Source organism: Vigna unguiculata, chromosome 9, assembly GCF_037176805.1.
Source record: "Vigna unguiculata cultivar grain cowpea cultivar isolate G323 ecotype 2 chromosome 9, ASM3717680v1, whole genome shotgun sequence".
In the NCBI taxonomy this organism is placed as follows: Eukaryota; Viridiplantae; Streptophyta; class Magnoliopsida; order Fabales; family Fabaceae; genus Vigna; species Vigna unguiculata.
In genome coordinates this window covers 7,341,118-7,357,787 of record NC_140800.1, presented here as the reverse complement: position 1 = coordinate 7,357,787, position 16,670 = coordinate 7,341,118, and the positions used below count along the sequence as shown (strand labels likewise).

At 32.1% G+C, this 16,670-nt stretch overlaps 1 protein-coding gene across 1 annotated transcript; it reads right to left on the bottom strand.

Moving 5' to 3' along the window:
- Positions 1-2,765: 2,765 nt before the first annotated feature.
- On the bottom strand, positions 2,766-12,410 carry LOC114164032 (Leucine-rich repeat (LRR) family protein). Its single transcript, XM_085666839.1, has 9 exons — positions 12,106-12,410; positions 11,343-11,410; positions 11,135-11,183; positions 10,279-10,387; positions 10,082-10,167; positions 9,432-9,522; positions 8,693-8,778; positions 3,208-3,294; positions 2,766-3,111 (listed from the first exon to the last, which is right to left on the bottom strand). The coding sequence occupies exons 1-9, from the start codon at positions 12,196-12,198 to the stop codon at positions 3,001-3,003; spliced, it is 780 nt and encodes a 259-aa protein (XP_085522965.1). The 5' UTR covers positions 12,199-12,410; the 3' UTR covers positions 2,766-3,000.
- Between the last annotated feature and the right edge of the window lie 4,260 nt (positions 12,411-16,670).

Here is a 16,670-nt window from a genome sequence, read left to right as displayed (position 1 = left end):
CCACTTTACAGAAACACAGTCACCTTAATCTCTCAATCTCTCCAACAATGCTCTGTTAGGGTTTTAAGACCCATTCGATTTCAAGTGAGCTTGACTCATTCTTCCATCCATGTAAGTTATTTTCAATTCGTATTCTTCCCCTTTAGTTGGATTTTCGTGATTATAGCTAGGGTTCACCATGGTAACCCATTTGGAATCTGTTTCCGCCATTTTTCAGCTCCCCAAATTTGTTCTCAAAACTGTGGTGCTCGTAGCTTAAGTGTTGAGGTTTTTGATAGCCCATTTCCAGGTAAGGGAAGTTAGGGTTTCGCGCTTTAAATCATGTTTAGCTTGTTCTTGTTGTTTTTCGTGTTTTAGCATGCTTGGGTGAAGTTCTGATGGTATGAATGTGAACTGTGCGACTGGTATGACTAAATGGCTGAACTAAGCATGCACGAACAATGGAGGGTTCTGGTCTTCTCGCCCAAGCGAGCGTGTCTCGCCTAGGCGAGATTAGCAGTGACTCGCCTAAGATGCCTGCGCGAGTTATCGCTCAGGCGAGTAGCTCCTGTTTTGAGAAAGAGTCCATCTCGCTCAAGCGAGGAGGTCTCGCCTAACCGAGAGAACGCGAAGGATATTGTTCCTCTCTTTCGAGCCCTCGCCTAGGCGAAAGGGACTTGCCTGAGCGAGAGAAGCCCCTCGCCTAAGCGAGACCTCTCGGCCTGAGCGAGAGTTGGGTGAGATAGTGCTTGGTTCTGTTTCTTTCGTTGTTTTTCGATGTTTGATCCATGTTTGGTTGAATTGCAATGTTAAAGCATGAGATGAATGAATATGCATGAGTAAAAGGATGTATGAGTTGTGAATGATGAACTTGGCATGATCTTGGTATGTAATGAGCATAAAATGGTTGGCTATAAAAGTGACATGGAATTGATGTGAGCATGAATGTGCCGTTATACTCCGTTGATATTGCTTCTTATATTATATTATGTGACATTTCCTTTAATTAGCTTTATTAATTAAATAGGGTGTTTTTCTTTAATTAGTTTTATTAATTAAATAGGGTGTTACAAAATTTTGAAAGTATTATTTTTATTCTTAAGGTCATTAAAAGAGTATTTATCTTATTTTCTTCTTCAAAGAATATTCCTAAGAAAAGGACCCCCTTGAGTGAGTTTAATAATATTAAAATTTCCCTTGAAGTTTTTATGAAAAAATGGCATGATTTGTCTTTAAAAAAAATTGTATCTCATAGATGAAATCTTTTCATGATTTAAATTTCTTCACGCACCCCATTTTCAAAATGATCATTATCCTTCATAAGATCATGTTCTAGAAATTTTTCAGATTTCCAAAATTTTCAAAATATGATTTTTGAGACAGAACTTCTGGAATAAGATTTTCGTGAATTGAATTTTCGAAATGAATTTCTTGAACGAAATTGCAAAATAAGATTTCCAAAATGTATCCAGAACAATTTTTTTGGGACAATATTTCTTGAACAAGTTTTCCAAAATAAATTTTTCATAATCAACTTTCCAAAATACATGACAAATACGTTTTACAAATAACTTGTCAGAACAAGTTTTTTTGCTGCAACACATTCTCTTTCTCTTTTTCCTCAACGACGGCAGAGGAGACAACAACTACGGTGTGGTGCAATTAAGTAGTTGTATATTAGGTTTTTTTTTTAATGAATACGGGTGCATTTAGTGATGATTGTGTGCTCGAAGCATAATCTAACTTTGGTGGTATGTTTATTTTCAGATTGGAAACTACTTTTCAAAATACTTATTCCAAAATAAAAATAATAATTTCAAAATAATTGTTCCGAAAGGTCAAAATATCCAATCCAAAATGTATTTTTTAAACTTTTCGAATTGAATGTTCTGAAAAATATTTCTGGAACAACCAATCTAGAAAATGTAAAAAAGAAAAGATACAGGGGCTTTTATGTAATTTTAGTGAGAGATAGTTTGGGAATTATAAATTTTATGGAAGTGCAAGAAGTAGAAAGGGGAATGCAGAAAGTAATAGCCCAAATCGGAAAGATATGAAAAAGACAACTTTCAGTTTTTTTATCTACTTTATTTCACTTAAAAAACAAAGGGAGCAATTTTTATTATGTAACCTTCTGTTTCTTTTCACTTTTATGCAACCAAAATAGAAAAAAACATCGTTTATTGGTCCGTTACCAAACTCCTTAAAAAATTGCCACAGGTGCTCTTCTTTCATACCTTTTCTTTTACTTCCTTTATACATAACCAAACTTATTTAATAAGCACGGATGCACTCACTACAACAAGTCTTCACATAATGTAAAATTACAGTATTTTTTCCAACAAAATGTGCGTCAGTGCCTGAATAGATTGTTCTGATATCGTATCTTGGAGACAAAAAAATCAACAACAAATTTTCTTCTCTGCTCATCAAATCGGAAGGTGATTTCTTTTTTTTCTTCTCTTCTTACATTTTGTTCTCGGTGAAGAGAGAAGTAAAGAAATCACCTAGTGACTGACGAAAAAAAAAGAAATTTGTTCTTGATTTTGTTTCCTTAAAGATACGAGACCAGAACATAGATGAATCTTAAGATTCATACCCAGTCACCAAGGCATTGAAGCAAACATGGATCAATAACAATTTTCCAAAGGCTCACTTGCAATTATTTTTTGTAGATCATTAACAGTTAGCCTTAGTAATTCAAAGGCATTACTAGATGAGACCATTTTTATTTTTGACAAAAAAGAAAACAAACACCATCTAAGCTTAATGGTGTAGTCAACATCTTCAACACTATATCGAAGGAATGGTATTACTTTTGTTGTTGAAGACATCATATTTGCAGGCAAACAAGGAACTGGAGTAGGATAATGACACAAAAAGGATCACATACAATGTGACAGGAATATCAACACACTTGTTTCATATGTGAAAGAAAAGGCATGAATAAAAAACCAAGTATTCCACACCACATCCAAAAGCTCCTCCCTATTGTAAGTGGTCTCAACAACCCTGACCACATCATAAATCAACACCCTCGTCAAGACCTTTGGAACCGATCATCACATTTGAATCAATTTGTTTGTCAAACTTCTTTTTCCTCCTTGCTTCAAACTCTTGAAACCCCTCCATCTAGATCATTCATCAATCGTTCAATTGTATTGAAAATTAAACCTATAATTCTATCATTCAAATAGGAAAGGTAAAAGTTACGAAACAAGATCATACCTGTTGCAATTGATCCATTGATATAGGATTACCATGCAGTGATATGTTCTGAAGAGCTTTGCAGTCTTTCAATAAATTCCGAGGTGCCTGTCCGAAACGAACCAAAGTGTCATAAAGACATTTGAAATATTAGGAAATTGGCTATAATATAAATTTGTTACGCTTGGGCTTTCGAGAGGCAAACAAAAACATTAAAATACAATTGATTTATAAAGAAAAAAAAATGGAAAAGGTATCATTGTGTAAAAATAGTTTATTACCTACAAGATGAACAACTATGATGCCATAGTCCAAACCCACCAATGTGAATTCTAGTTAGTATGGAATATGTAATTCAAAGTCAAAACTACTACTTAGCAGGTATCGTTAAAAGTTATCTGTAAAATTTAATAAGTATGGTTAAAAAAATGCTACATTTCCGAATATCAACTTGGCAATTGTTAGTCGACCCCTTGATGGACTCTAACTAGTTCTCATAATAATGAATAACTTCTCATGCATATTCGTGGGAATGAAATTGGATATTCCTAATATTCAAGTAAAACCCTTGAAGCAAACCGATGCAAAAAAGAAACAGGAACAAACCTACCTCTCATCGATTTTACACATCCTTCCAACTACATAAAAAATATCACACACACACACAGTAGTGGAGAAGTTAATGTGATGAATAAAAATTACTCCATAAAAAACCAAGCTCCCCAAGTGAGAGAAATTCTCTTCACTCTCAAACTGTATTACTGATCCAAATGATGATCCCTCCATCCAAAAAAGTACTTTATGACAGAAAACACATGCACTTTTAACAACTTCCGAAATTGCCTCACTACCCCTCCAAAACAGAAAATATTAACAAAAACTATTAGTGCCAAATTGTTTTGGGCCTACATTGATAAACCTTTAAAGGCTTATATAAATAGCGTCCTGTTTCCTAACAATTCCACCTCCCAACAGATTAACTTTGTCCTAAACTCTAATAGTGAGAAATTTGGCAAAAATTGACAAAGCCACTCCCAAGTAGCCTCATCTACTGCCTGCGATTTCCATAAAACCAACCATTCCTCAGCTTCCCCAATATCTTTGCCTCCAGGAGTTGTTACCACGGCTTCAGGAAATGGTGCATCAGAGTTGGCCACAGTCAAACTGGGAGGCAATGGTGCAACATTAAACCTGATGTCATGGATTTCTTAAGTTGTGAAACATGAAAAATTAGATGAACCTTTGTTGAATTTGGGAGCTTCAATGGGTACGCCAATTCCACAACCCACGCCACAATTTGAAAGGGTCCAAATTGGCAAGGGAAAGTGTAGGATTGATACGATGACCTACGGTCTGCTGCTTATGGGATCACAGCTTCACAAAATCCCAGTCTCACTCTTCAAATGTTAGTGCCCAACTATGTTTATGAGTTGCCTTCTTCATGGATTGTTGGGCCCTATGAAGATTGAATTTCAATTGTCTAATACTCTCATCACTATCAACCAAAACCAAAGCTGCAGAATCCAATTGCATCTTCCGTAATCTGAAAGGGCATCTCAAAAGGAGATGTTCGACCATAAACCACCTCAAAAGAAGCCCTTCTTCTGAGTTAAAGTTGCCAAGGGCTAGCTACGCCATTTTGCCATATTCTTAAATGAATCTACTATAATATCCCACAAAGCCCAAGAACTCACAAATATTCTTGGTAGAAGTTGGGGTAGGCCACTCCAAAACTACTTGTACCTTAGAAGGATTCATATGTACACCCTTTCCAAATATGACATCAGAGCACTTTTTGCACTAAAAATGCTAGGACTTTGCCAACAGTGGTTCTCCCACATTTACCACCCAAGTATAAAACATAGGCATAGGCATCCTGACAGAGGACTATCCCTAGATTCCATACAAGAAAAACTTGAAGATGAACATTTACAATTCAAAGGACCTATGACAAGGGCAAGGAGCAAGAGATTGGAAAATCACATCTATTCAAGACTCTTGATACTACAAGCAACTGCAAGTGAAAATTCAAAGGATATGAAGATCATGGCTTGAAGCACTTTTGAAGGATAGTTATTAGGAAATTAGTTTATATTTTTGAACGGAGTTTTCTTTTAGAAATTAGTTATGTTCTATGTTTTTGGGCTTTGGGCTTTCTTTTATAAATTAGTTTATGTTTTGGCTTGGGCCTTCTTATAGGGTTCTTAGGTTTTCTTAAACTCATGTGCCTATATATAGAGGTACCAAAAACTATTGTAGACACTTTTAGTCATATATTGAATTTGATTTCATTAAAGAAAGGATTCTCTTCGTTCTTGGCTTAGGCCTCCGGTTCTTATCAAAGATTAACATCTTTGTGGCGAATCTTCACTTGACTTATCAATCTGCTAGATTGTAGCGTCCACCATCTTTGTCTTATTCCACGTTCTTCTCTGATTTATTCATGTCGTGCCTCTTGAGGATTCAATTTCAGAAACGATCATTTCCTGGGTAGGATTGTATCACATCCACCACCACTATGTACCACCAACCTTGATACAAGAAGCTTAATGTATGCCATTAGATGAGCATTAGTAGTATTTGCACAAACTCACACAAAATGAGTACGTAGTGGTAGCCTCTAAGTTCAGTGGACTAACAAGTTCACTAGCTATGAAATCGTGGGTAGTGTCATTGCCTACAAGAAGAAGAGTGGGTAACTAGGCAGCTCCTCCTCCCAATTTGATGGTGCTTGTTTGAGCAAGATCACTAGGATCGTTTATGCCATAATTGATTATCTAACAAAGCATGTTCTCGACATCACCAAAAGAAGTGTAACTAACAAGTCTACCATCGCCTATGGGTGAGGCAAATGGGTCATCACCTATCCAAATAAGAGGGTGTAAATGTAAATCTAGATAGAGGTGGTTTGGGCCTTAATTGACCCCACACTTGAAGAAAAGCCCACAAGTGCAACTATTCATAAACTCTAGTGAGAGGTTATGAGTACCTATTTCAATTGAGTAACCTAGTTGGCCATCATCATAACAATTGAGAAGAGACTATTTGAAGGAGTCCCAATGGAGTTTGGGATTGGCATCGAAGAGAGTCAGAGATTGAACATCGACTAGAATTATACAAACTAGATTTACAAGTCAGTTTTTAGGGTTGAATTAGACTTAAAATCCATTAATTTAATATGGTATCAAAGTCATCAAGAGCCTATCTTAGTTGAGATTAGTTTGGTCTATCGTGTTATGCACTATTGGGTTGCCCTCTATTCCCATACCCAATGTCCTTAGCATGAGTGTTCAATGTCCTCTATGTGAAGCGATGTGTTGGAAATTTCACATCGGTTAAAGATATGACCAAATTATAACATATAAGTTGGTGCAAACATCGTCATAAAAGTTGACTTTATAAGTTTGAGTTAAGTTTTTAAATTTCACTACTTTAAGAGAGAGGACTATGAACCAATGGCAAGTCATACCTTAGACATTGATTTAAGAAAAGGGAATGTGCAATTTTGCAGGATGTTTTGAACGGAAAAGTAGGTCTTGACCTTTGCCAACCACTTTACAAAGTCAACATCAATGAAGAAGGGAGTCTACCACCTTTAGAATACAATGTGATGTCATCAAAAAAACACCACCGTCCAATGGAATGGAGACGAGATCCCGCTAAGTCGGGAAAAAAATTGTGAATCTCTCACGCATAGTATACTAGACACAAACTTGGAGGGTGCATTGGAAGAAGAGATAAGGGAATCATGTTTAGTGGTTTGGTCGAAAATGGAAGAATCATACGAATGGAGATAAAGCTTTATGGCAACAATGATGAAATTGAGAAGTCATCCAATTGCACATGCATAGAAGAGATAAAGTTCAATGAAAGCACCAATTACAAAGGGCACCTACAAAGAAAATGGATATATCAAAAGTGGTTCACGTAATGTACATCTCCTCCTTACCGCACTCAAGAATCGCACTAACAAACCCAAGCCACTGGCACAAAACTTATGGATGGAGGACGCCTATGAATTTTCTTCTACACCTTGTCCACCAGAAAATATTCTCACTTACAGACTCATGGCATCGACATAATTTTGCTTTTGTGTCTTCTTGCTCATCGAAAACCACTCACACTCATGGACTTATGGCAACAACAGGGTTTTGCTTTCATATCTCTTTGTCCTCCGGAAAGCAATTGTAGTCACAAGTCATTTTTGGTTTCCACTCTCGCATTTCCTTGGTTTCGTTTTTATCTCTTTCGCTTGTGTCTCCTCTTTTATATCATACTTTTGTAGAAAATAAAATCTACAATCCATATCACGTCCCACGATTTACAATTTTGTGAGCTTTCCATGATCCTAGTCATAATTTCAATTTTAACTACCTTGATTACTACTTAATAGTTTTGAAGCAACGTTGGTAAACCTTTAATAGGGCCTTTCTCCTCCTAATATCAACCCAGATCAAAATTGAGATTAAGTAAGTGACTTGATTGGTTTCACTCAGCCATGTGCTTCACAATCTTCGAGTTTTGTAGTGATGTGGTGGTTAGTTTGTGGTCTCTCTACACATGTTGTTATTGCACTCTTGAATACATCTACTACAGCTCATTGGATATACCTCATAAATATTTTAAAGAAGATAAATTGGTTTGAGAGAGGACAGAATCAAAGTCCCAAGGGCAGTTTAAGGGCAATATAACCACCACACAAAGTCACCTGTTTAATAAGCAAACAACAAAAACTATTTTATACTATATGTCATAAGGTTTAACTAGAGACCCACTGGTTCAACCAATGAATTTCTAACTCGGTACCTTGGTAGGGTTAATGACCTATTCAGTTATGATAACACTGCATACCATGGAAGAGTTGATTTTTGGAAACTCAAATCCTAATTCGTGGCAAATGATGATTATTATTTCTTTAATTAAAAACTTTAAAAGCTAGCTATATATTCTTTCTATAGGTTTTTGGTTCAAAAAGTTTATGCATATCTTGATCCTAATTACTTTAAATTTATGGATATGATGCCTGATTATATAATGTAGCCCAAAAATTTATATTGCCGCATCAGTTTTCAATTAGTCTCTTTGGATATGTCTGTTAAAAACATTCTGTTAATATAAAGGTAGATATGTTACAACTTTCATCACATGTATGCAGGTAGTTGAACTCAATAGTTAATATAATTTGGCTAAATCTTTCCCGTTGTTTTGTTAATGCTTCAAAAACACATTTTAGGACTAAAGTACTTGCTTCCTGATTCATACAAAATTGCAATGGATAGCAACAAAATTCTAGAGAAGGAACAAAGAGGAAATCAATATCCGACCAATTTTTTGCTTTGACAATATAGATGAATTGTCCTTAGAAGATGTTCATACAATTTTAGAACATAGAAAAATTCAATTCACACTCACAAAATAAATAAATTATTATAAAGGGAAACAGTAAATGCATTTAATCAAGTCTAGAAGTCCATAACTTGAAATTCAAAATCACAAAAAATACTACCTGCTTCACATTATTGTTATCCAAGCAAAGTGACTTTAAGTGAGAGAGATTGCACACGGAAGATGGAAGATCTTCTATAAGATTATCTGAAATGTTAACAAAAAGGTTGGAATTAGCCTCACAGTCAAACACAGAATAAAGGCAAATATAGAGAAAGATAATGTAGATTGTTCTAAAGATCCAAATTATATTAACAAAGAATCAGTCAATGACGAGAAAATTTTAAGATATATTACCAACATGAAATATTAGCATGTTTTGAAATTATAACTACATATAACCCGCAAATTACTACTGATTAAATTAAACTACACATGTTTGGATTAACTTATTTTGGAGTCATTAGATGGGGGTTGACCGACACCTAAGAGATATTTAAAAAAGTAATCATTCTTGAAAATAACTAAAACAAACATGAACAAACTACAAAGCACAAGGACTCCAAACACTTCAAAATAAGATGAAAGATAAGAAAAATAATCTGAAATATCAAGAAAACATGAAAAGCAATCTAGTTCAGCAAACCCTAAAACAAAAACTTCCATTGAAGAGAAACAAAGATCATGAAGGAAGATCCTCCCTCCTCTTCGGGCTAACAACAAAATAAATCTAGCTTAGTAAACACATGAAAAAGAACAAGGAAGTAAGGAAAACACACACACATGCCAATATGCAAACATATGCATTACAATGTCCAGGAAATGCATACATGAACAATTTGTTTCTACATAAAACATACCATTCGCTTGTAACTCTTCCAAAGAGGCGCAACTGCCAACAGATTCCGGAAGCGACTGTAACTTGTTATTTGACACATTCAAAAGCACCAACTACAATATTAAATAATGTTTTAGCCTCTAATGTTAAAATAAGGCAAGCATTTCATATTAAAGTCTGCCAAACTATACTTTGAGTTCTTTTTTTTTTTGGAGTGCCTAATTATACCAAACTCTGTGCAAATCAAAATCACAAGTCTATCTAGCATAAATTCTGCATTGGATAAGACTACAATATGTGTGTCTGGATCAGAGTTCTTAAATTCTATAAGTCCTAATTAAAGATTATTCAAGGTTCAGAAGTTAAGACGATTTCAAGAGAAAAAGAAATTATATTTATTCACTTGAAGCATTGGCAAATAGACAACAGACTACATCAGATGGCACAATAAAATATGATTTTTTTTTTCATTATGACGAGTAACATCGTTTCTTACATGTATGACATGGAGACAACTACCTTTTTGAAATGTCTACACGCAAGGATAATTGCAAATTTTCAAAATTGAACGGTCATGAAGCAAATAATCATATCTAGGTATAAATGCATTAAGCACATGGAAAAAAAGAAAATATAAAAGTTGAATGATATTTAGGTTACGAGATGTATTACATTTCTCAAACTTCCAATAGTCATTGGCAAGGATGCTAATGAATTCCTTGAGACAGATAAGCGTTCAAGCCTTACTAACTGGTCCACTAGAGAAAAAATACATTCAGTTAATACAAAATAAGAAAGAAAAGTTCCACTAAATAAATGCTAAGAAAATAAATAACAATATTTACTTTAAATAGTTACTTAAAGATTACATTCATCAGGTAAGGAAGTAATTCGATTTCCATCCAGGTTCAACAGTTTCAAAGATTGGAGTTTGCCTAAACTCACTGGCAGTCTCTCAATTAAGTTCTCCGCTAATACCTGTGATGTCAATGCAACTTCAATTTTTAATCAATCTTTTCTATTATATAACTCTACCTATTTTTAAAACATTAAGGAAGTGGCTACCCAAATACTACAAAAATAAATGAAAGATAGCAGAGTCCTAACACATAGTCAAAAGAACATAAGTTTCAAAGCCAGAGAAAACAATTAAAATTTAACAATTAAAAGTAACCAAACTTGCAGGGGAAATAAAAAAAATGACAGGGTTCAATGCGGAGTTGTGGAAATGAAGCCAAACTTCAATCTGGCTTGATCTTAATAATTTTTATTTGTCCCTTTATTTATAAGTCCAATGAGTGGTGTAAAACAAGCACATATGCAACTTGGATAAGGTTCTAACAATTAGAAAGTCAGGAGATAATTATAGTGTTTAGCTTTTAGTAAGTTTTTTAATTAAGAAATGACAAGAAATTGTATATACATCTTAAAATCAACCATGATGTATAACTATCCATTATGTTTGAACACATCATTTGGCAGTATGTCGCTAGAGCCTGAAAAAAAAATAACTGACTGGTAATACCAGTATTGAGAAAGGAAGGCCACAAAATATCATATCAAATTCTCTTACAACCTATTTAATTTACTGACCCTCTTAATTTATTTAAAAACGACAGATAAAATCCATAAAGAATATATTAGTCCAAAAAAGTTTATAGTAAATGCTCAACAGAAGCTACCATCGGATAGGCATAGCAGCATAAAGTAATAGTTGGTCCTTACCAAGCGTTGTATTTTAATTAACTTGTTGATTTCCATAGGAATGTCAACTGCAGTGGAAAAAATGAATTGTTAACAACAAAGGAAAAATCCTTTTAGAGAGAAAACACACTTTTGTTACATGTCAAAATTACCATATCCTCTTTAGAGCAATGACATCTTAACCAAAATGTAAGGTAAATATAATAGAAGAATGAAAAACCACTTATCTATTCGATTATGCGTCAAGTCAAGAGTGCGAACAGATGTGTCTAACTTAGTAATTTCATCTGGAAAAGTCTGCTTGCAAAGGTTCCATGGTAAGTAAATGTGTTCTGAAAAAACATACACGGGCAAGCGTACAAATACAAATGCACAAAAAGAGATAAAGTAAATTGTCCACACGCATAACAACATAAAATATCAAATTTTCAATAAAAGCAACCGACCTCATCAAATGTTTTGACATGAGTCTCGCTAGTATCACATAAGAGTATAACATCACTTTTCCAAGAATCAATTTATACAAAAAAAAAAAAAAAACACCTAAAATAGTTTCACATTGTAAACAATACAATTCAAAGAACAACAAAACAGATGATCTACTCAAAGTTTGCAAAACTAAACTACCAAACCAGTACACACAAAAAGCACATAAAACTTAAACATTGATTAAGGTTTCAAATCTCAATGCTATAAACACATATACCAAGGTTAAACAACACACGGCAAAGAGAAGAAAATATCATAACCAGTGACTTGAGTGTCATTAACTTTAGACGACAACAGTAAAGGCTTCTATTTTTTTTTTTTTTTGCCAACAGCATAACATTATATGATTTCAAGATTCAAAACGTGACACGGTTGAAACCTGGCATGCATCGATCATCTCAACCAACAAAGAAATAACAAAGGAACATGGAAAAAAAAAAACTACAATTGAGCAAAATCGAATAAGAGACGATAAAGAGAGAGAGAGAGAGAGAAATGATTGCCTTTAATTTGGAATCGCGCAAAGCAACAATTCCAGTGGCTCGCCAACGTGCGATCCTGTCGGTGTCACCGTTTTTGCTCAAGAAACAACCCATTTTTTAGGTTAGCAATGAAAACAAAAAACAAAAACGAAGAATTCGTTGTTTGAGTTTATATGAAATTGATGAAGGTTTCTGCGAGAGAGTGAGACAACAGAGGAACAATTCTTCGCAATTTGTTGTCCCACCCACCTGGGTGTAGTGTTGTACCCGGGTGGTGTTCGATTGGGGTGCTTTTATTTCCCTGTTCGCGCACAAATGAGGTGACGTTAATTTTTTTCTTATACTATCTTCTTTTTCATTTCTTTTTTCTTTTTTCATATTTTCTTTTTCTTTTTCTTTATGACTTGAGCACGCACGAAACTTAATCCATTGCCCGGTTTTAAGACGTTGACTTTTGCTTTGGATAGAATAATTCAAATATTTTATATTTTAATTTTTTATTTGCATAAAATAATTTAATTTTTTTAGTTCAGATTTTATTTTAAACAATATATTATAAAATGTTAATTTCTAGAAAATATTAAATTCAAATAATATTTAACAATTCAATTATATATATATATATATATATATGTCTGCAACATCGAGATTTATGCTTAAAAAAAAAAGTTATTTATGTGGAGCTACTTTAAGCATATTTTTTAAAAGATATACATATACACATTTAATTTCATTACAGATACTCTTGAAGCAACAAAAAGATGGATATTCCCATACACACGGAGAATGAACATCTATAAGTTTTCAAAGTGTAATTTGAAATGTTCAAAACTTATTGTGTGTCAAAAAATATATATTTATCGCTAGTCCAAACAAAAATTTATTTGACAAAGACAATTAATCAAAGTACTTTTGTTCATCAAACGAAAGACATAACAAATAACTAGTGTAAACACAGGCGCTATCGCGCCTGTGTGTACACATTTTTTTAAATTATATTAATAATTGATGATGTTGTAATGTTATTAAGTTAATAAATAAAATAAAAGTATATTTATAAAAAATAAAATAAAATGTACGGAGAAAATAAGAGAAAAATAACTGTTGATGAATAGTAGGAGAAAAAAAGAAAAAGGAGATAAGTAAATAATTTTATAAAAACTTATACAAATAACCATTAATTTTTAAAAATTTAATAAATAATTAAATTATAAAGGGTAAAGTTGGAATTATGAAATGTGGACACAAAAGAGGGAATCCCCTTTATATATAGTTATAGATGGTTGCGTCTATTCAACAAAAACATTTGCATTTGTCAAGACCTGTGTTTATAAAATTATATTTTAAGCACAAAATAAAAACCAAGTTAAAGGGTCTGTCAAGCTTTAATGTAACGCCTTAAAATGAAAAGAACTTTAAAAGGGTCAACCTAAGTGTTCTTAACACACATGATCACATCAGAATAAATGATTTGGTTGATAAATTTTAAATTTGTCTTTCATACCATTATTGTTTCATATAACAAAAATAATTGTAAATTGCAAATATTAAGATTATTATTTAATTGATAAATGAGAAATAATTTCACTGTAAAATCTTTTGAACATTGTTGGAATGGTATTTTTAATATCACAACTTTAAAAATAATTTTTACTGCCTCGATGAAGCATAAACAATAGATGGTCGTGTTTGACCATAAAGATTTGCATAATCATGTAAACTTGATTTTCTTGAAGGTACACTAATCAATTTACCACATTTTAATAATCTCACCACCGTCAAATTTTGTGAAGAATGTCACGTTTAAGGTTTCTTTATTTGCTAAAGTTGATTCGAATAAGAGAAAAAAATAATTTGAATGGATCAGAGGACGAAATATTTTTTTCAAGTAAAAGTGAAAATGAGTAAATTTAAAAGTAAATTAGTAATAAATTTTGTAAAAAATTATAAACAATTTCATAATTGTGATAATTAAAATTTAAATTTAATGAAAAAAAATTATCAAATTGTTCTAAATTTTGAAATAATTTAAAATTATAACTAGATGAGTTACATAATTTTAAAAAATTAAAACGAATAAATTAAAATAACATATTTTAATAAAAAAATTAATTATTAATTTTTAAACATTTTTATAATAATTTTAAAATTTTTGATATTAATTATTTTTATATACATAATTTTAAAATTTATATTTTTATATTATTATCATACTTAAACTGAAAAAATAAACCGATGATATCAATATAATCTTGTGAATGAGCATCATTATCAAAATTTACTTCATCAAATATGGTATATATGATATGTATAATATAAAAAGACATACACTATTTTTTTTTCCTTTTGTTTTGTCAATTTTACCTTTTCAATTATTATTTTTAAATTTAAATAATTATCTATAATCTATAACTATATATCTATTTCTTTTTTATATTTCTTTTTTTCATAATTATTTATTTTTAATTTACTCTCTACAATATAATTATTATTTCTACAATATAATTATTATTTTTAAAGACTAATAGTTATTTTTATATGTTTCTTATAAACCTATTCTAAGAGTTATTTTCTTTCATTTTTTTCACTCATTAATGGTTGTTTTCTCTCTTTTTTTCTATTTATTTCACTTTATTTTTAATAAATATAAATTTACTTCCCGATGATATTACAATATCATGTCCTACTACTATAATATGGTATATATATTTTAAAGGATGCGTACACACAAATGTGCACTACCACGTGTATTTTATAATTGGTTTAAATAATCATTTGGTCTTATTTTTGGTTAAGTTTTATTCATTTTGTCATAATTTAGGATTTTTGTTCAATTTGGTCATAAATCTTGAAAATATCGTTCAATTAGTTTAATTAAGTCCTTCTACTTAATGGATAATGATATTTTGACCCACTTTTTTTTACTCACTTTTAACCCACAACTTCAATCACCCTCATATCATCACATCACACCACTAAAAAACATTATCATTATCATTTACTTAACACCATTAAAATTAATAACAAAACAATGTACATGTTTGACGGTTTCACTAACATGGTGTACTGTACATTAACGTGGATGTTAATTTATTGTGACTTGGATTGTGCTCTTTGATTGTGAATGAAATAGATTTACGAATGGGACAAAATTGGGATTAGGGTTCATGTTGTTGTTGGGAGAAAATTTGGTTAGGTTTTATCTTCAATTGAAAGCTTTGATTGTGTGCATTGGGCATTTGCTTCAATTGGAGAATATTGTTGTGTGAGAACATTGTTGTTGTGTGGCCAAGTTCTTTGCAATGATTGTTGTTCTTTGCAGTTCTTATTGTTTGCACAAATATAAGCTCTCTGCAATCACAAATATATATATATATATATATATATATATATATATATATATATATATATATATATATATATATATATATATATATATATATATATATATATATATATCCTTATATCCTTATAAATGTGTTATACTTTATGAGTTCAAAATTGTCATTATATGCCTTCAGCATACTCGAAAGATCCCGTCCATTGATTACATCCGCATATAGAACCAAAACAGTTTTAATTGCATTAATTGCAACTGAACTTGACAATGATCACTAATGTTGATACAACCAAATGACATGCATTCATCATGACATGTGTAGCATGAAAATTACGTGAAGGTGATCTGTACACGTCTATTTTCAACTGGTCCTTACTTTATCTTAATGAGATCAGTATAATAGCCTTAATATACAAAGTGTAATTTCTGAATAATATCCAAAGTATGTCTAAAGACATTGCATGCATGCATAAGATCAAACATAGAACACAAAACACATAAAAGTGACTAACTCCCACTAAACCAAAGATTCCTCAAACAACAAAACATCCATATGGGCAATATGCTCATGAAAGACCATGGGTGGAAATACCTTAGAAAGAGGATTTGTCATCATGGAGCTTATCCCTAATTATTTTATTGAAAACTGTCCACTTTGTACCTTATTATTGTTAGAATACAACACAACTGATTTATTGTCACAATATAACTTAAGTGGTCTTTCAATTACTTCATAATGTGCAACCCTCTGACAAAATCCTTTAGCCATATTCCTTATTTGATGCCTCATAGCATCTTGCAAAAAACCAAGTCAAAATACCTAATGATCTCTTACTAATCTAACTCCCTGTATGTGAGCATATAAACTCTTATTCTCTATAAATATCTCAAAATTCTTTTGGTTGCTTTCCAAATGATACTGCTTAAATATCTGCCTAATAGTCCAACTATGTATGTTATATCCGGATGCGTACATATTTAGACATACATCAAATTCTCTACGGCTGCATTTCCTAAATTTCCAAATTTCCTTTTGGATATTGAATGAGATTGAGCTGAACTTGCTCCCACTGAACTTGTGATACACACAATTATCAACAACATCCATCTCGAAACCAAATGAGACAAACACTTGATAAAATTTGTGGTACCATTGACGAGATGCCTATTTTAGCCCTTAAATGGATTATGTCAAATTGCAAATTATATTCTTTGAGTCTCCTAATACAAAGTTTTATGGTTTCAC